The sequence below is a fragment of the Sciurus carolinensis genome, chromosome 10, assembly GCF_902686445.1.
Source record: "Sciurus carolinensis chromosome 10, mSciCar1.2, whole genome shotgun sequence".
Taxonomy (NCBI): Eukaryota; Metazoa; Chordata; class Mammalia; order Rodentia; family Sciuridae; genus Sciurus; species Sciurus carolinensis.
The window spans coordinates 92,054,596-92,076,840 of NC_062222.1; the positions used below are offsets into that span (position 1 = coordinate 92,054,596).

The window sequence follows — 22,245 nt, forward strand, 5'->3', positions numbered from 1 at the left end:
AGGTAGATCACTCCTGGGTTCAGTACCCAGTGCCAAAAAAAAAAAAAAAAAAAAGCAGTGGCCTGACTCAGGAGAGAGACACATGATAGCCTTCCTGTTTGTTGGATGTGGGAGGGGAAGAGAAAGGAAAAGGAGGCACTCAGCACCATCCTCAGTTTCTGATTCTCTATGCTTGATGGGGGCCATTAGCTGGGTTTTCCCACAGTTGCTATAGTTTGAAAATAGTTTATGACCACCTTTCCTAAACATCCTTCACCACCCACACTGTCCCCAGTGACATCTGAAGTCTCTTTCTGATCACTCTATTTATTTCTCTCCTTCTAGTTATCATCAACTACAATTATCTTATTTCCTAACAAAAATATATTCATGTATCTTCAATCTGCATTAAGTCTTCGATGCCCAGAGACAGGATGGAAATATTGTCATTTCTAACTTGCAGATTTCATTAAAATATCTCTGATATTTCTTCCATTCTGTTTTTCTAAAATGATTTTTAGAAATAAGCCCATACACTGATAAATTTTAAAAATTTTCTGTGGATTAGTAAATTAATAACCAATATAGGTTATATATATGGTAGAATCAGAACTAGGACTTGAATAGGGGGAAACCCTGCAGTTTTATTTAAGGATAATAAAGTATGACAGAAACAGACACTATGCACATTTTAAATTTTGACACGAGTAAAAACAATTTCTTTTAAAATTAGCTTTGAGATTTTATGAGATGTATTATTAACAATCATTCATCAGAGGCCAAAATAATTTCTGAAGAAATTACTCAGTATTAAGTACATGTTTAGGCACCTACCACTTTTTTGAAAAATCTACTTCTTTTACTATAAATATGAGTTGAATATATAAACAAAATGTTTCTATCTTATAGTTAACGGTAGGCTAAAAAAGTCTAAAGTCTTAGAATCCCCACTGTTGTGGTTTCAATATTTGATGTTTCCCCAAAGTTCATGTGTGAGACAATGCAAGACAGTGACTTATAGCCTTATCCTAATCAGTGAATTAACTGGGTGGTAGTCGTAAGCAGGTAGCGGGTGGCAGGAGGAGGTATGTTGTCCGGGGTGTGCCTTCAGATATATTTTGTCCCTGTTCTGCAATGTCTGTTTTTCTCTCTACTTCCTGGTGCCATGACCTGAGTTGCTTTCCTCTACCACATGCTTACACCATGATGTTCTGACTCACTTTAGACCCCAAGGAATGGAGCGGCTGTCTATAGAGTGAGACCTCTGAAACCCTGAGTGTCAATTAACCTTTTCCTCCTTTAAAATTGTTCTTGTCAGGTCTTTTGGTCACAGAGGTGAAAAAGCTGACCAAAGTATTCATCTATCTCTGGTAGAATTGAGAAACAATTGAATTACATTTCATTCTTGATTTTAGGGAGTTAAGTTAGGGCAATTAAGATATATGAGACAGCTGTGTATGGTGGCGCACACCTGTAATCCCAGCAGCTTGGTAGGCTGAGGCAGGAGGATCTTGAGTTCAAAGCCAGTCTCAGCAATTTATCGACGTCCTAAGTAACTCAGCAAGACACTGATTAAAAAAATCTTAAAAAAAAAGGCTGGGTATGTGGCTTAGTGGTTAAGCACCCCTCGGTTAAATCCCTAATACCTTAATATATATATATATATATATATATATATATATATATATATATATATTTATATATTTGACAGAATTCAACCTAATCCCCCAGGGCAAGAAGCTGGCTTATTTTTTATAGTAAAATAGCAATATAATTTCTAGATGTCCACAACTCTCTTCTTTAGAAAATGTAGGAAGAACCTCACATTCTCGAAATCTGCCAGTAACATTTGTAAAAATAAAAGAAAGGAAGTTCCATTTTTAAATTAAAAAAAAGAAAGAAAGAAAAAAAGAAACTGTTGCCTGTGACAACTCAAGATAATTCTTTTTCACATAATAGTTGGACCAGGTCACACCTCACTTTGCATGTAAATAATAAGGAAGCAATTCAAAATCCTAATGCCATAGAATTTTAGTTCTCTATATCTCTCCTCCGACCTCAGGTACTGGAGATCAAACCCACAGCCTGGTACATACTAGGAAAACACTGTAGCACTGAACCACATCCTCAGCTCTCGAGACAGAATTTTAAATGAATAAAAACTGGTGAGATTATAAATGAAATTAATTCTTTAAAAGTACACAAGATAGAAAATATAAATTCATTTTTGAAAAATTGAAAATAAGATAGAGATCAAGCAGAAGCAGAGATAATGATTTTATAGCAGTTATTTAAGAAGGTAAGGAAATACGATATTTTGTCACATATATTTCATGAGCCAGGGCTCAGAGGTAATTTGTTGCCTTCAATAAAAACCAGAAAACATTTTTAAACATTCACTTGAGGATATATCTATTCAACTATCTATCTATCCTTATTTGTCTTTTGATCTACTTTTCCATCCATCCATCCATTCACCCATCTAGATCCATCCAGCCCTCCACTCATCTATCTAAAGACACCGCTCACACCTCATTGTTGGGAGAAAGTTCCCTTTCTGTAAAACTTGTGTCTTTTATTAAAGATCACAAAGAAAGTATTCTGGGGCTGGGGAGATAGCTCAGTTGGTAGAGTGCTTGCCTTATATGCATAAGACCCTGGGTTCCATCCCCAGCACTGCAAAAAAAAAAAAAAAAAAAAAAAAAAGTATTCTGGGTTTCTTAGTACTGGGAAGAAAATTATATTTTCTGGGGAAAAAATTGTAATTTTAAAATTATAATTTTATAATATTTGAAAATAGCAGGAAAAATCAGAAAAGGAGAAGTGGGAATTCAGAGCAGAGCAGAGGAATTGGAAAAGGGAAAGGAAAGAGAGAGGAGAAAGAGATGAAACAGAAGTGTTATGGTGTATAAGTGAGGTGTCCCCAAAAAGTTCATGTGTGAGTCAATGCAAGAAGGTTCAGAGGAGAAATGATTGGGTTATGAGATCCTTAACCCAATCAGTGAATTAATCTCCTGATGGGATTAACTGAGTGATAACTGAAGGCAGGTAAGGTGTGGCTGGAGGAAGTGCGATTGGGGGCATGCCTTTGGGGTAGGTATTTTGTCTGTAGAGTGGAGTCTCTTTCTCTGCTTCTTGATCAACTGTGAGCTGCTTCATCCACCACACACTTCTGCCATGATAGATGTGCTGCCTCACCTCAAGCCCCAAGCAATGGAGTCTGCCATCTATGGATTGAGACTGCTGAAACCGTGAGTCCCCAAATAAATTTTTCTTCCTCCAAAATTGTTCCTGTCAGGTCTTGTAGTCATAGCAACAAAAAAGTCGACTAATACAGGAAGGAAGGCTGGAGGAGGGAGTGGAGAAAAGCTGAGCACTGTGCAGGACACCATCTTTCCTCTGCTAGTTCAGGGTCCTGTTCCACCCTCCCCCAGCCTGCGTTCCACTGTAGGAGATGTACTTAAACAGAATTCATTAAGCAAGTGCCTCAGTTCTGGCTTCCAGTACTGGTTCTGGCCAGTAGAGTGGCTGAATGGCAAAAGAGCACGTGCTTCTCAAAGGCCCTCTGCTTCCAATTTCTGATCTATTTTTTAACAGTCCGTAGGGTTGGGAAGAGCTCTTGTCCTGTTACTAGCTCTGGGTTTCTGCTCAGTCCCTTGCAGTCCGCCTTTGCTGCCCTAATGCCACTGTAAACACATCCTCCTGGCATGGTCCACCTGGTGCCGAGATGTGGAAAGAGATGAGGAATGGGATGATTTATGCGGAGGACGCTTTGGGAGGAAAAAGTGAACAAATGACTTGATGGACACCTTGTAATGGATTATCCTTTCTAGGAAGTTTACAATACTAGTATTTAAAAGTACTGGTGTTTTGTGATAAAGAAATCTGTTCAACCATCATTTGCATTCAATGGGTCACATAAATATCTGGAGGCATGAGAGACATAACCAGGTAAGAATGGACAGATAAGGAGAGACTGAACGTGTTGATGTGAAGGCCATCAAAATCTCTGCACAGCTTAACCAGTGTGTTGAAGGGTGTGAAGTCAGGAGGAAGCAGAACCAGCTAAAACCCAGATACACTTGGGTGGACTCTAGGCAAGTTCAATACTTATTCAGAATGCTAAAAATCCTCCTCTTAGATTTTATACATTTAAGGAATTTTATAATTTCCAGTGGTCTAAATTCTTTAATTTTAATATAATTATAATACAATGTAACATAACTTCATAGATTCATTAGAAATAAAAAGAAATGCTCTGGAAGTACAGGCCATGTAACAAAACAAAAACATCCCATCCATATATCAAATGGCCAACAGCTGTCTGGTCTTTGAAAGGAATTATCTCTTTTGTCCTAAGATTAGCAGGGCTGCGGAGGAAAGAAAGGAATTAAATATCATTATCAGTTCAAGTCATCCAGTAATTTCTGCAATGAAATAGTCCAACCACATTCAGAAATTATCATGAAAACACTTAGCTTTGTAGGTGAATTATTATTGAATTTATATTAACCCCTGGGCTAAGGATCTAGGGAGTATTTTTTTAAAAGTTGCTAATGTAAAAAGATATGCTACTGATCTCTTAATCTGATATATCCAGCAAGAGTTATCTGCCCTGGGGTCTGAGCTACATTGTAATGAAATCAAAGGACATAAAAACTGTGGCAGGAGCAGTGTTGAAATTGGAGAAGCATCATTATGAATAGCAACAAGTATGGAGATGCATATGTAAGAGGGTAACTAGAGTCAATATAGCCACTGTTCTTCCATGATTTAGGGTAAATAGATAGTTATGGCTCATCTGCTAAATGATCTACTGGGTAGATATTTATGGATTATTATACAGTATATTATTGAGGATAAGCCTGGTTAAAAACAAATAGAGAAAAGAGCAAATGGCACAGGCATGCTTTAGTAAGGCCATCATTTGTAATATTTCTCAGGAAAAATCTCTTTCAGAAATTCCTCGGCATAGCTAATGTGCCATAGAAGGACTCTCCATTTTAGGAGTGTATAAATCCACATAAATTGCTATAATAAGGATTCATCTCACAGCCCTTTTGGCATAAATGCACATCTGGTCTCTGTTTGTAATGAAATCAATTCAAAGCCCCACAGTGCATTAATAATAAAAATGTTCAACATATTGCAACCAAATAAGCCCTGCAAATTTCAGGCTGCAAGATTCTGTCACACATGTGTATACTTTTAGCACTGATAAATGATTAGGTTATAGAACATTTATCAAATGGCTTAAGATTTCCAAGGTAGACTTTTTAATTTTAATTATTATTTCCAAAGGAAAAATCCATATGCATGTATGCTAGAAGCTTTTGTTTGCTTGAGTTGTAATGTCTCCTGGACTTCTATATCTATAGCTCACAATATCATAGAATCTTTATTAATAAAATTATTAAAAGCAATACTGCCAGGCTTAGAAGTTCATGGATTTGCACTTTAAAAAAACACCAAATTCTAGAATTAGCACATAGCATATTGGAGGTTGTCTTTAAATCTGAAATTAAAATTAGAGAGTTTTTCTTTCTCATTTCTTTATTATTTCTATTTGTTTTATAATCAGTATATTGTTTTTGACCTTATGGCTTTACATTTGCAATCGGAGAGTTTTTCCACATTGATTTTTTTTTAAACCCCTGACTGTTTTGTTTTCAATAGTTACAATCAACAACAGAGGATATCGATTTAGCAAAGCCTTCCTTATCAGTAACACAATTTACCTTCTGTGTTATATGATTGACCCAAGGAGAAGAACAGTTGCTGAGATCTGGTCCTTGGGGATCCCAAATTCCATCAGGAGCAAGGCATAGGTAAGTTGATACACCTATAATAATGAGAGAAATATGTCTGTTTCGAATACTCAAACCATTTTTCTTAGAATGACTCCAAATCCTTGCTATGCTTAAATACAAATAAAGGTAAAAGTGAGATAATTAAATTGAGATATGTATATTAAACTCCAGATATGGTGCCTGGCAAAGAGTTGGCATTGGAAAAATACTGTACAACAAACAGAAAATTTGTTATTTTTAAAGCACTTGCTGGCAACTATGCAGAGTTTGGGAAGAATTTCCTGAATTCAGGCGATGTGGTACTTCTGTAACGTGGACCTTCTTGCTTGAGTTGGTAGAGTCAAGATGGAAAAGTCTTAAAGGAATCAGTGTGCAGGTTTTTCAGGAAAAAAGGTGGGAAAGAAGAATCCAAATAGAGGAAATATACGCTGTCTTTTGGAGACTTCAAGTTTTTTGAACTGGGGTCTACTAGACGAAAGAGTTGTATTCAATGGAGCTGAAAAGGGAGGCAAAGTCAGAACACAGAGTCCCTTGTCTATCATGTGTGGGTGCTGGAAAATCAATGAAGACCACTAAGCAGAGGAGAGAAATGAGGAGATGTCAGTGTTAGGTAACTCTGGAAGCAGAATGGAGGATGAATTTGAGGAAGTAATGGTATGTTGTGAGAAATCTATTGGTGTAATTCAAGGAGAAGCTGTGAGGGTCTAGAACAAGGAATAACAGAGTGGACGGAGGAGCATAAAATAAGATGGAGGTGTACTAACTGTAACCTTTAATCCTGTGCTGTCTCAGAAGGTTTTCTTTGAACCTCTTTTCTAATTTTCATAGAATGAAAATTGCGTATTCTGCAGTGCAAAGTACTTTCAAATAAAGTGTTTCTCTAATCTTCAACAACAAATATCTGAAGTATGGAGGCTGTTGTTATTATTTCTCTTTTAGTGGTGAAGGAACTGAGGCTGAGAACTGAGAAAGAAGGAAGCTTTGAATGGCTTATTGATTCCAATACACAGGGAACTTTAGAGATAAATATCCACCCACCCTCCTTTTCATAAAGGAAAGAAAGATTATCAAATATTTTTAAGCAGTTTGTTAAAAATAAATGTGTACTTCTTTAAATACCAAGATGCTCATTGTTTTTCCCACCACTTCATATACCATGGAATTTGGAATGATACATCATGTTGGAACATGCTAAGAAAAAGCTTCCTCCTTAAAGAAACCAAATCTGATACCAGACATAGTCTTTAAGAACGGTAGGGTAGCAAAATCTATTGTGTATTTATTTGTACATTTTAGGGAATAATGCAAATTTTTTTCAGTGTGTCAAGTATCAGTGTACAAAGATCCATGTATATAACAATAAGAAAATCAGCATATTTCTTTCTTTAATATGGTCAATAATAATAGGATTACAGTTTGGAGGTATTATAAATATGTCAGTAATTTAGTTCTTTACTGTCACCTAGAGAACACAGTGTGGGATTGCCCTCTCAGGAATGTGGGTTAGTGGGAGGTGGCTCCTGCCGGTATGGTTCCTGACAATCTTAAGAGCCTTTGACCACTAGGGGACAAGTATAATGACAGGTGAAAATGACAGTCAAACTTTCTTTTGTTAAATGCTATGTCAGCTCACTGATGTTCTAATATAGAAGTCCTAGACCTCACTTTCTGCAACCAATATCTCACCACTGGTGCCAAGCATGTGAAAATCCAGCCATCAAGAGACTCCCTCTTGAGCAGGGCACAGAAGAGATGCCTCTCTGGAACATCTTCAGCTTAACTGTAATTTGACCCCAAGACCCACAGTGAGTGAACACTACTGATCTCACAGGTATTACCTGTGACCTCTACAGAGTGCATTTTCAAACTCTTGACAATACATTGCTTTAAATGGTAATTTAACTTCATTCAGAATTCACCAAATATGAAGTAACAAAATATATAGCAATGAGAGAGAGAGAGAGAGAATAAAAGAACTCTAGGAATTCAAGTTAAAGGACAAAAAGGCTGTAAACTTTTAGTTCTCTAGGACAGGCTTACCTATAGTTCCTGCAGGACATGGCTGTTTTGCTATTTGTCCTTGACGGGTCTTAAACCACATGATTTCTCGAGCTTCCACAGCCTCACAGCTCTCTTCCAGAGCTGGGACCTGGGAGGATGCTGACGGGATGTGTGTGGTGATGTCATCAAGAACCTCCACAGCTGGAGATGGGGTGCTGGTGCTCCGGTTCCTTCTTCCTGACACTGATGGAGTGGTACTCCTTCCTGGGCTCCAAGTTGTGGTTCGAAGGGTGGTACTGGTGGTGGTGCTTCCGATGCCCAGAGGTCCTGTGGTAGAGACTCCTGAAAGAAATTTGAAAGGTAATGCCTACATTGCTTGTTCACAGTAGGACCTCAAAATGTCTTCGTACTTCAGAAACCATTTTTATTTGATAATACAGAGTTTTAAGGCTCTAGAAACCCTCAACTTTATTCTCATTTTAAACATGGCAAAACAAATGCTTTCCTGAGTGATTGTACAATTTTACACCACTCCCCAACCCCAGTAAGTATATAAACATCCTATTTATCTATATCTCTTCTCACACTTGGTTCAACCTTATATATGTGTATATAATTTTATATTACCACATAAGAACTATACATATTCATAACACACAGCATGGCATTTCAATATGTGTATATAATATATAATGATCAGATTCCATCAGAATCCCTAATTATTTCCAATTGAATAGTATTAGACAGTATCTCATTATGGCCTTGATTTGAGTTTCCATGAGTATTAGGTAACCAGTTATTTTTTATAAAATTAAAATCCTCGAATGCTTGAAAAGAAAGGAAGGAAATGCTGGCACATGCTTCAATACAGATGAAACTTCATGACATCATGCTAAGTGAAATAAGCCAGCCATAAAAGGACAAATATTCATAGATACAGAGAGTAGACTATAATTGCTGCAAATTGAGTAGGGTGATTGAGGGTGGGAGATAGGGGGTGTTTGATTTTAGTATGGAAAGATAAAAGTGGAGAGAGATGGTGTTGATGGTTGAAGACTAATATGAATGTACTTAACACCACTAAACCATACACTTAAAATTGTTATGCATATTATATCACAATAAAAAACTGAATTGAAACAGAATAAACATGGCCAAAAAATGAGCCACTCTGATAAGGTATCAGAGTGTCACTTGAGTAGCAAAACAGCTATTTGACCACTGCCAAACAAGTCTTTTTGTGGATCTTCTTAGGTCTAATCACACAAAACAAAATTGCAGCATTAAGCTTCTTATGTTCTCAGTCTTTTTGACAATTAGGAGATTAAAACTTTAAGCCTTCTTGTTAAGTGTTTCAAACTTGGTATTAAAAAGAGGAGTTCTATAAAATATTCTATTCATATTAGGTATAACATGAATTTCTAAATATGCAGCAAATGAGATAGAGGCAGAAAAAAAAAAGGGACAGACTACTAAGTGTTCATAAACTAAAAAAATAAAGAGCAATTCTTAGTATAATTTCCTTAAAACACATTAGAGTAGCTAGTGATCTACCTTGACTCTCTCAGAACTGACTCACCTTAACAAAATTTTCAAACATGACATTTACTAATGTAAAGTATAAGTAGCTCCCAGGTAGTTATGCCCCTAAATTACTTTCTAATAAATTTTCTTTTCTTTTTTAATGGAAAAACATATTTCAAGTTCCAGATGAAAGTAGTTAGGTTCCCTGACCATACTTTAGGGATAGCCAAACAATATTAAAAGAATGCTCAGTTTAAAGAATGATCTTTTGGGGAAAATATATTCATATTTTCATTATGAGAATGCATGAATACACCAGTCTTCCACATACATACACTGAATTTCTATCTAACTGTAAGATTGAAGATTACTTTTAACATCACTTGCTGGCAATAAACTGTAGGGGCACTGGCTCTCGCCAGATTCAAGATAACTCAGGTTTAAGGAGCTGTGGGGAGCCCTGTGATGAGACTCCAGCTGTTTGTCATTCACTGTCTACTTAGAGAAAGGAACTGCACATATGTTAAAGGACTTCAACTCTCTGTTGCCCCAGAGGAGGTCACAATATCATCTCAGTGCATTTGATGTATACAAAGATTCTAAGAAGCAAGATAGACTCAGCAGAGGAGAAGGTATCAATTACAGAACATTTGATTATTAAAATGCAGCATTTCTGGAAGATTTTATTTTGTCTTCTTGCTTTCCTGTTTTTACTTCCTCCATTCTCAACTTCCTCTTTATGTTCATTTCTGCGTGAATGGTAATGTTCACAATGACATCTACTCCAAGTTCATAAAGAAGTCAGAGTATCTTTCTTTCCTCTTCTTCCACATATACTATATACTCCACATTGCCAAGGTTTGCTGTTTGTGTCTTATTCCTCTGCTTGAAATTGGACAAGTTCGTTCTCTCTCTCCCAATTGCCATTGTCTACATTGGCCCACCACCATCACTGGAGGAATACAACTATTTTTCTGATGAAAGCAATAGTGAACAAAAGTGATAATACTCTGACTTGAATATTTTTGCAAAATAAAAGCTCAGAGGTCATAAAATAAAATTATTGACCCCAAGTATTCGATACAATTCAAACAGAAAATTTAACATTTTTTCAAAATATTCAGTGAAATTGATTCTTAAGATGATAAATAATAAAATATTACACAATATACTGTTTGCATGTAAAATCAGTGAAATGTTTCTAAGACATTACATAAAAGTATGAATATCTAATAATTTGAAAATTAAATATTTGCCACTATCAAGTATTAACTTTAAAAACATGAATGTGAATGGTATCACTACTGGGATGTAAGAACATTTGGGGCCAATATTTCAAGTTGATAGAAAAATTCTTTTTGCTTTTATACTGCTTGGGAGAGTAGCAAGGCAATAGTTAAAAGTGAATTTCAAGTGTTTTTCTCAGACTCCTTTATTTTAAGTAATGCCGGTTCTCATGATTTTCGAAGGGACCATTTTGAATAACTTAATTTTTTGACAGGGACTATAATCTTTTCATGGTAATGAACTGTAGTTTTTGTTGTTTTAAACAAAGCATAGCTAGTTCTTTTTTTTTTTTTTTTTTAATGTGATTACCTAAAAGTGGAGATACATAGCAGTTACCTGTTATTAGCTAAATAATCTCATGCTCAAATTAACTAACTTGTTCAGGAAAGTCTGTGGGCTAGAGTGAAATATAATTTTAAAATAGAAACTTTTTTTTCAATTGTGTTCTTTCTCTTCTTGAGAATTATGTAGGTATTAAAGAATGTTTTCAAATGAATGTGGCTTTCTTCAACTAAATATTTTAATTAGAATATAACTGGCAGGAAAAAGGATTTGTTCGCAATAATTTTTACAGTGAAAAAAGCTACATAGTTGCACATGTGGTAAGAAGTTTCTCCAGCCTATTACCTCAATTACACAACCCTAACAAAGAGGGATGGCTCTCTAGTACAAGATTTTTGCTTGCAGTAACTGGAGACTCACTGATTTTGAATAGATTAATCTTTTAGCATAGATTTAATGTATGTATCATTGTGCTCTATTTAAATGATCCAGATTTCAGATTTTTGAAGACTATAGTATTGCACCAAAATATATTTAACAAGGGAAACGTGTAATGGAAATTAGTGCTTTTTGTTTTTAAAATTCCTAAATTCAAATCAATAGGTACCTTTTTCCAGAGATGTCTTAGGGTACAAATTGAAATTCTTAATTGGTTTCTTTCTATTTTTCTAACAAAAGCAGAACTTTTTTTTCTTCATGTTCAGAGCCCTTCATGAGTTTATTTCTGCAGCTCATTTACAATGCTTCCTCACCTTTTCACTCTACTTTTAAACCATGCATAATTGCCAGTAGTTCCCAACTTTACCTTTTTTTCCCTGCATTGGGGCCTTTGTACATGCTTCAGTATTAGCCCGTCTTCTCTGGGCTAATTCCTATTTATCCTTTGGGGCTTATCACCATCATGGAACCTTCCCAAACCTACTGATCTAAAACTACTAAGTCTGGTTTACATACTAGCATGCATTAGTTAAGACCCTGTCTCTAAATAAAAATAAAAATACAATATAGGGCTGGACATGTGGCTCAGTGGCTGAGTAACCCTGAGTTCAATCCTTGGTACAATATATTTTATTTCTCTTAGTTTTGTGCCTAAGAGGAAGTAAGCTCTGAGCAAGAAAGATGAATGTTGGGGAAAGGTCAAAGAAGCAGGAGATGGGCTGGTGATGTAGCTCAGAGGTGGAGTGCCTACCTAGTAGACTCAAGGCCCTGAGCTGAATTCCCAAAACTGATCCAAAAAAAATAAAAAAAAAAAAGGAAGAAAGAAAGAAGAAAAGAAAGCAGTAGAAGGCACAGCATATCACAAACGATCACAAATGAAGGGAGAAGATAAATGAAGGAAATAGCAAAAATTGTACCTAAGAGTCCCTGGAATGAACAGACTAAAAATTTATCATATGAATGTATGTTACACTATCATTAAGAAAACCACTAGACAACTCAAAGAGAAAATAATCAGGGAGAATATAAAACCCCTTTTCTTTCAAAATGACCCTGTCTCAGGACAACCATATTGAAGTGAATATGCTCTTATGAAGCAGTAACAGATAAAATGAGATTTTTTTTAAGTTCAATTTGTTATGAAATACATTGAAGGAACTCAGTTTAATATAGCCATACTAATGCTAAGGATCAATACAGAACTTATTTCCTTGGAACTGTGCCGCAGAGAGATGTCTACAATCAGGGTCATACCATTCTGTGAGACTTTAAGTAGAATAAAAGTCAATTTTAAAGGCTGTCCCTGATCTCCCGTTCCCTCCCTTCCATTTATTGCTATGTAAGACTCCCAGGGGCTCCACTCAATGCCAGATTTTGGCAGAATAAGTACTAGTGATCTACATGCTGTCACCAGAGTCTAAGAAATAACTTGTCTTATTGCTAGATTCTGAGAAAAAAGATCTAGATTCACAGAAGAGTCATTGACTGGCAAAATTCCAACCCATATCATAGGTTGTAAGAGTTTGTCTCTATTTTCCAGCAAGAGGGAAGCAAAATGACACTTTTTCAGTGTATATAGTGTTATTGAATCTGATCTGAGGACAAAGATAGGTAGCTTAATAAAACTGTGTTAAGTGTCTTATATGGTAGTGTATCAGGGAAAGGGTATTGTATAAAAGAAAATAACTTTGAGTGACTAGTTACATTTAACATTTTGTCAAAATTATGTAATTTTCCTTATTATTTTGTTTTTGTTACTGAACTCATAAAATTATTATTTCCATAAAAACAATTAGACAAAACTCATAGTAAGAATTTCCCCCCACAACCATATTTTAAACAGGAAAAAACTTTGAAAAACCTTAATTCTCCTGTCCCTTGATAATTGCTATTCATAGTTTATTTCATTCTTATGATTTTATCTATCATGTTTAACTTTTTTCCTCACCCTCTCTTGTAAAGTAAAAATATTATTTTAAATATTATTACAGGCTACAGTTTGCAGAATAGACTAATAGAAAACAAGGAAAATAAGAGTTGTAGATGCTTTAGATTTTGTAACACTTTTGCGTATTTCATTTAATTTTGACTAAAAATTTAGAGTAGTTATTACTATGAATTCCTAATTTTAAAAATGAGAAAACATGTGCTTGTAAGTAAATCATAACAATCCAAATAGTAAGTAATTGGTATCCCCTATTCCACATGCCATGTTCTTAATACTTTGCTACTAAAACTAACATTTTGAATTACTTTATGCATCTCACAATTATGAATTTTCATAATCCTTTAAGAGGAGGCTGAAGGCAATAAAAAGATGCTAGCAGTGCAACATTATCCTTGATTACAAAACATTTATTATTTGGGATGGATGTCTTTTTTTTTTAATGTAATACTTAAGACACAATATAAAACTGCAGTCTCAACATAAACTTCACAGACATGTTTACTACCACTCATAAAATGCATGGCTTTCCTTTTCATGTTTTCTCCATTGTTTCCTTTCCTCTCTAGGATATGTACCTCTCTTCAAGGTTTCCCATTACAAATCTTCCTTCGTGTCCATCTTTTTCCAACAGGCACAATTTTGGCTGACTATTGAAGTACTTCCTTCTCCCCACCCTGCAAGTAAGTATTCATCTGAATCCAATGTCAATTACTAAAGAAAGATCCCCTAAGACCTGATAGAGGGGGCAAGGAAAGTGAAACCATCACAACCTTGGAGTGACTTTAGGTCTCTTGTGCAGAGGTCTGGGTGGAAAGAGGAAATTCTCCTTAACTCCCCAACCCCGTCACAGCAGTTGTGGCTGCAGATTTGAGCATACTTAGTTTTTAAAAAGAAGCATCAATATTATCTATCATGAAATAATCCAATCTTTTTCAGAATTCAAGTGTAATACTTCGGCAGTGGCCCCATGACACAGTGAAATTTCTGAGCCAGGTGGAGGCATATTTTTTGTAATGTCATCCATTTATATTTTCAGGTTCTCTCCTATGATACTTTTCTTATTGTAAGTGCAGGAAATCATCTATTTTAATAAATATAAAATTATAATGACCCAATTATTTAAGACAATAAGTTAAAATACAAGATTTTAGGGGAATCTTGTTAAAATTATCTGTGACACATTTAAACCTACTTTGCCAGGAATTTCATATATGTGTTCTGTGTGCTCCAAATGACCTTTGGATATACTTATCTTATGAAAGTAAAAGAACCAAATTAAATAATTCTCCCCATTTTATATAGCTGGCAAGTGATGGGACCAAGATGCTAGTCCAGGTCTATCAGAATCTCTCTTTTTCCTCCAGGACAATGTTATGGCTAAGAATTTAGAGAAATCTATACATATGAATACATAGGTACAACTCAATGAATTTTGGAAATTAACTTTTCCTGAACATTGCTCATAATTCTCACTAGAGATGGTGAAACTGAGGTATCAACAGGTTCAGTAATTTTCCAAAGTTGACAAGTTCCTTAGAAGAACAGAGGAACAACAAAGGCACACTAGCACGGAGACCTTACTTTGAACCATACCAATGTGGGGTACTAAGAACCTGCATGGGATCCATGAGAAAGCAGCCTGCTCACCACTGTTGAGAGGAGAGAAGGTAGTTTTTCCACCTTCTCATTTATCTTTGCTTATGACATTCCTTATTCCTCTAAGTAAGGATTCACGACTACCATGAAAGGAAAAATACTGATTCTGGAAAACCTGATATAGCATTTGGCACACAGGTAGGCAATAAACAATCACCAAACATAGAAGCTGTCATTTCTTGCACTTTTTTTTAATGTGCCAGGCAGTATTCTAATGTTCTACATTCATAACTAAAGAACAGAAATGTCAGGTAAATTTCTCAGTCGCACACAATTCACAGTCTGTACATGGTAAGGTCAGAATTTTAACATAGCTTGTTTGACTCCAGATCTTACATGTATCTCTACTCTCTGATGAATTGATAAGGCTTTGAAGTAAATTCTTTTTTTAAGTGTCAGATTAAGGCATATGTCATATGCCTATGAAAGAGCTCCACTCTGGGAATTACCACACTAATTCATTCCATCCATTTTATTAATCAACTGCCATGTGAAAGGCAGTGTATTGAAAAGAAAATGTTGGGCATAATTATCAAGTACCTTGTCCTCATAAAGCATTCTCTATAAAGCTTTATGGAAAAAGGTACTGAAGAAGATGGAAAGCAGCAAGAGAAGAAATACATAAACTATTCATTTAATAGATATATTTCTTTAATTTTTAGGCATATCCCAACTTATGAGATATTGAAAGGTAAAACCATGAAAATCTGAAAAAACAGTAAAATATTGTCAAAGAAACAGAAATGTCACCTTAAAATACAGTAAGAGAAATACTTAATGATTGGAAAGAGATTTATCTTGGACAAAAGAATACCTGTCTTAAATTTCTTTTATCTTTTAAAATGGAGATAATAATAAAGGTACTTTTGGAGAAAAAAATGACAATATATATTTAAAATACTTAGCAAAGTATGTGGCAAAGAATATTAGCTTAATAAATGTTTACTATTAGTAACAATAGTATTTTTTATTCCTTAATTTTAATCAAGAATTACTCATTCATTATTATGTGCTAGATATTATTTCAAATGTTGGGGATACAGAAGGAACAATAAATAAAAATTTTTGTCCTGATCCAGATTGTATTAGTAGGACAGATAGACAATAAAAAAAAACTATATAAGATATATACATGATATTCGATATTAAGAAGTACTAAAGATAAGATGAAAAACACAAATCAGAGCAAAGTCACAGGCAATGTTGGGGAAAGGGAGCTATAATTTTCACAGGGTGTCAGTCATGGCCTCCCAGGTAAGAAGGCACTAGAGGTCACATGGAAGAGTCAGGGTAGTGATGGGAGCAACCGAGGGACTTTCCAGGCAGAGTGAAGAGCATAAACAAAAGCCCAGATGTCGTGGCCAATGTGGACGGATCAGCGAATAATGAAATGCAGTATAAAATGACACTAGAGGGGTGATGGCCAGCTACAGAACATGGGTCTTGCCAGGTCACACTGAGCACATGGCACTTACTCTGGTTGTTGCGGGAAGCCTCTGGAAGGGCTTAAGGAGGAAAGTGATGTGATATAACTTGCATTTCATTCACTTGGGTTTGCTGAAGTGTGACTGAATAGAAGAGCGGATGTAGAGGGAACAAGTGTCCATGAAGGTGGCAAAGATAATGGTTAGAGTACTGTGGGAGACCTACAAACACACAGAAGCAAGGGAGCCTGAGAGGGCCTGAGGTGGCTTGTGAGCGTGAATACCATGATCCTCGCTGCTCATCACAGGCCTTTGATAACTGGTTGAACTGATGTTTGCCTCTTTATATTCAAAGAATAAAACTTAGCCATTCTTATACTAATTTTTCTATCAAGTTCATTCTAACTATTACTTGTTTATAACAGAAACATTCAAAAAGCATTTTAATTCCATGAGTACAGAAATGTTCCTTAGTATTAAAATAATTGTGCAGGGATTCCCATCGATGCAAAATTTCTAAAAGTTTTATTTCATGGAAATGTCAAATAAATTTTGGTGGTTTCAGAAACATGTAAATAAACAAACTGGAGGACTCAGTTAAACTAAATTCAATCGTACAGATTTCTCAACAGAAAGTAGAACATTTCCAGAGTATAAATATTTGAACGGGTATAGGATTTAGACTTATTTCTTACTCCTAGTCTCAAGACTGCATTTTATTTCCCAAGTTTTGACATCATTGTTATCTAGTTACTGTAGTTATTGCCTCATATTTGCAATGACATGTGTTTTATTATTAACTTGTGAATTATAACTTACCTCTAAAGATACTTGAATATGTGTTATATATGATTTAGTTATAAGCAGTATGGAGTTAAAATAGATTAAAGAAAAATAAAATTATCCTCCATGTTTGGAAATGAAAAATTCAAAATGAACAGTGACAAAGAACCCATAATTTAGGCTCCAAGATTTTTATTTTTAAGAATGCAATTTTAGTAACTTTGATCGATTGCAGATGCTTGAAGAATATATGTCCTTGTCTTTGTTATATGTGCACCAGTTTCTAAAAAACTGATAAAATATAAGGCCCTATTTCAGGGTGGCTATTGTTCTTGGTTATTTGCTTTGTTATAATTGGAGTCTGGAAAGAAGAAGGTTATTATGTTTCTTTTCAAATATCTGAAAACCTTAAAAAAAAATCAGCCTTAATTTTTCAACAAAGATGAAACAAACAGGGAATCCAGCTAGTACAGTAGGAATACAAGGCTGAATAATAAATAGAGTCCCTTTCATCAAGGATTTACATGCTAGGTAGGCTAATTTTACCATGGGCTATAAAGTTAGAGCTTGGCCCTTCCATATGCACATTGCCTGAGGAGAATCACTGAATCTTCTTTAACATAGCAAGAGAGCTGCCTAAATGCTATATGATTCTTAAATTCAAATAAAACTACTAACATATTGAAATTTTTTCTAAAACATTTAATAATCAGTATACAGGGTATATACTTGATAGATAATAAATCATTCTGCCACAACCACATTCAAACTATGTGACTCTGAGTGTAAGAAAATTTGACATTCCACTTTGTTTCTTAGGCAAATATACTACCTGGAATACAGTAGGTATTTAATAAATGCATGATGGTTAAGTGATAAATATTTCTGTTTTATTTTGAAAAGTATTTTCAGAAGATATATATATATATATATATATATAAAACAGTCTCAATTACAGTGTAATTTTTATAAAAATGAAATAAAAAATTTGATCACCCACTCTAAAGTTTATAAAGTTTAAATATATATATCCTAAAATTTTGCTTATACAATTTAATTGCTTTGGAGAGCATGATTTGAATCATGGCCTAATTCTCTTATTGTGTTGGCACTGGGAACTGCCTGAGCAAAAGTGTAGGTCAAGATGGCCCAGTTGCTAGGGTGGCACCGTCTGAGGAGACTACATTCAAAGGCATGCAGCAGTTATCAGTTAGGCTCCCAGGGATAGAGAAGGAAAACAAGATGACCCTAATGTATCTCCAGTCCTACATCCTTCAGATTACTGCTTTGCTGAAACTTTCCCACAAATAACCTTTTGATGAAACCCATATAATAAACATGCTGAGAAAGCTTTGGGTCAGGCAAATTCTATCAGTTTGGTTGCCCACCTTGCCCCACCTTTATCTCTCTATGTGTGTCTCTTTGCCTTTTGTTCAACCCCTATTGCAACTCATCCAGTTTCTAAATTAATGGTCATACTGGCAGTGGCAAAGCACCATACAAGTAATAAAAGAAATTAAAGACATAGAAACTCAAGAAATGTTAAGAATTTCTATAAATAGCACTAATTCATAATTATTTTCTTCTATAGTAGGAGACAGAATAGGAATGCACAATATTGAGTAATCAAATCAAGGTATTTTTTTAATGGAGATTGAGGAACAGAATTCTGGATGTTTATCTCTAAGGCAAATGTTTGAGAACTAGGCTCAAACTAGGCAATTTCTCCTCACTTACTTAAGTGCTGCTTTTTCTTTCTACTAGGATGGCCAACTTTGCCTGTCTATCACCTTTCACATTCACAGTAAGAAAACCTTCCTCCTTTTGCTTTCTCTGGACTGTTTTCTTTTTAAGAGGATGGAGGCTTGCATTCCACAAATAGAAATAGAGTGGTCACAAGAAATCCGCACATAGTAACAATGAGAATTCTCGTATTTATTTCAGTAATTCTGACACTCAATAAATATTTAGTAATACTAACATTACTAATTAATTCAGAGTATCCTAATACATTGTCAACTGTTTCAGGAGATCTGTAGTCATCTAACTTAGGCGAAGGATCTCCTGCATTTGTATAATAAGAACTGAAGATAGGCTAGCCTAAAGTGAAATCTTCAGGTGTGTCTTTTTCATCACCTTCTCTGAAGATCCCAAGAGGACCTGACCACCCATTTATCCAAACCAGATGCAGAAATGATAAGTGATTGTTATTTGAACTGCAGTATGAATTGATTTTTTTTTCCCCCAAGAAAGATGAATGTGGGCTGGGAAAGTAGATCAGCGGAAAAGCATGTGCTTAGCATATGCCAGGCCTGGGTTTGATCTTCGGTGGAAAGGAAGGAACAAAGGTAAGAAGGAAGGAAGGGAGGAAATAGAAACATAATTGCTCAAAATCACTTTCCTACTTTATGATATTTCAAAATTTAAGATGAAAGGATATTTGGGCATAAAATGACATAATTTGTTTTAAAAAATAGTATTAGTTTTGAAAGTGAAACAGTGAGGTGGGGAAGGGAAACATATTAAATCAATATTGAAATATGTAATATGAAGGAGGTCATGCTATTGTGGAACCAAAGTTGTAGAAGGTCCACATAATTTAGAAGACAACAAATTATCTGCCCACAGCTTAACCTCCTGGAAGCACAGCCTGATCTTCACATAGAGAAGTGTCAAACCTGTGCATGAGACTCTCTGCAGAGACTGTTGCACTGCTTCATAGCAATTCCTCAGTGTGTTCAACAGCATGAGACCCAGGGCTTAATTATTAATTGTTGAATAAATGCCCTTTAACTCCAACTTTAACTTCAAAATATTAATACTGAGACCCCCAAAATTTGATAATTATGTATCCAAAGATCATTACCCTACTTCTTCACCACCATTCTTACTCCAACCTAAGCTAGTTCTATTTAAAAACCTTTTTATTTTGAAAGAATTACAGACTTATAGGAAGTTGCAAAAATAGTACAAAGAATCCCTTAACCCTGCTTCCCTTAAATGGTTATGCCTTATATAGCAATAGTAGGATATCAAAGCCAGGAATCAGGCATTGGTGGATGATTTTTAACTTGACTACAGACATCATTCAGATTCACCTGTTATGAGCCCACCCCCTTCATATGTTGAAATTGTAACCCCCAGTACCTCAGAATATGACTCTATTTGGAGATGGGTCTTTTAAGAAAGGTTAGATAAAAGTAGGTCGTAAGAGAAGCCCTGATCCAAAATGACTCTTATTCTTATAAGAAGAGTAGGTTAGGGACTCAGGCGATAGATTAATGTTAAGCACATGTGTACAGACCTGGGTTAAATCCACAGCAATGCAAAGAAAAAAACTAAGGAGGAGGAGAAGAAGAAAGAGGAAGAGCATAAATAAAAGAGGAGTAGAGTAGCAGAGTTTATTCGGACATAGACAACACTGATTAAGGGATGACCATGTGAGGGCAAAGTAAGGAGGAAGTAATCTGCAAGCTAAGGAGAGGTGTCTGAAGAAATCAAACTTATAGACACCTTGATCTTAGACTTTTAGCCTCCCCAACTGTGAAAAAATAAATTTCTGTTGTTTAAGCTAGTCAGTCTCTGGTATTTCATTATGGCAGCCTTAGCAAAGTAAGAGATCACCTTTAAAACAAAAACAAAAACCTGTATTCAGCTCTGTGTGTGTATGTGTGTGCGTGTGTATGTGTGTGTGTGTGTGTGTGTGTATGCACAATTCTCTGGGATGGTATCTCACATATAGATTTTTGCAACCACTCCCACATTCAAGACCCAGAACTGTTTCTTCGTTACAAAGAATCGCCTTGTGCTACCTCTTTGTATTCATTCCCACTCACTTCCATTCTATTTCCAGGCAACCACTGATCTATTTTCCCATCTCTGAAGATTCTTCATCTCAGGGATGTTGTATAAATGGAATTATACAGCATGAAACCTTTTTGAGACGGACTTTTTTTCTCTGAGCATAATGGTCATAAGTCCACTCAAGCTGCAGCATATGTCAATAAGTTAAACCACCTCTTTGCATCACTTCATGAATACCTATAATCTATCTTTCATCTTGCAGCTGAAGTGATCTCAGAAAAGTGCAAATCAGATGTCGTTTCTCTTTAAAAGCTTCCAAATGATCTTATCAATTCAAAATCCTTAAACAGATATTTAAAAAGCCCTCCAACCCATGCCTTGCCAATGTCTCCAGCCTCCACTTCAGCCTCCTCACCCTTGCTCTCTCCGTTCTAATCATCATGGATTTATTTCCTATTCCCAAAAAGTCTCTTCCCATTTTCCACTATGTGAATGATTCTTTCTCAAATGCTCAATTTTAACTCTTCTTCCCCTCCAGATTTGCTTTCTTTTACTAAGCTAAGTCACAAATCCTACGGATATCTGTGATTTGTAGTGATTGTAAGCAGAAAATGGAAAAGAATGAAACTGTCATTTTGAATCACTCATATTTAAACTCAGTATATAGTTATTTTTTAGGATATTGATTCAGGATGAAGATTCAAGATTTCATTCTTGCTGGAACAAGATCATACATTGCACCAGTAGCCAGGCACAGTCAGGTGACAGAAAAGAAACACATCTCCATGAGTACCATGTCCTATACTTTTGAGCTTGGAAAATTTAGGCAAATCCTTAAATAGGCCAAGTATTGTTCCCTTACAAATGAATAAATAGACTTATAAATGATAGGGTAGTATTTTGCATACTGCACAGTTGCTGGTACATAATAGATCCTTAATAAATATTTTATGCATTTTGAATATTTATATAAAAGATGAAACTAATGCAAACATACAGGGAAGTAAAGGAGAGAAATCCATTTGACTATATAATTTCCATATTCCCACAAAATCATGCATTACAAGAACAACTTAAATCAAAGAGAAATTCAGAAGGCTATGAAAGTGCAAAGTACACTTGCAATCTGACATGATGTGATGTTATCAGGCATCACATATATATGAAATACCACAGGATACCTTTTACGGAACAAATCTAATAGATGAAATAAAATCCCAAAAGAAACGCAATTATTCATAGATCTCAAAGGAACACAAAAGGATAACAGATTAAATGTAACCACAAAACTTATTCAGCAATATTTGTA

The 22,245-nt window shown here is 35.3% G+C and overlaps 1 protein-coding gene across 16 annotated transcripts in view; it reads right to left on the minus strand.

Moving 5' to 3' along the window:
• Positions 1-22,245, minus strand: part of Adgrl3 (adhesion G protein-coupled receptor L3) — a 776,587-nt gene that overhangs the window by 176,463 nt on the left and 577,879 nt on the right. For all 16 annotated transcript variants that reach the window (XM_047566096.1, XM_047566098.1, XM_047566083.1 and 13 more), the window contains 2 exons: positions 7,830-8,132; positions 5,718-5,821 (listed from right to left, as the gene is read on the minus strand). In XM_047566096.1, coding sequence (XP_047422052.1) covers positions 5,718-5,821; positions 7,830-8,132 — 407 coding nt within the window. The remainder of the gene's footprint in view (positions 1-5,717; positions 5,822-7,829; positions 8,133-22,245) is intronic.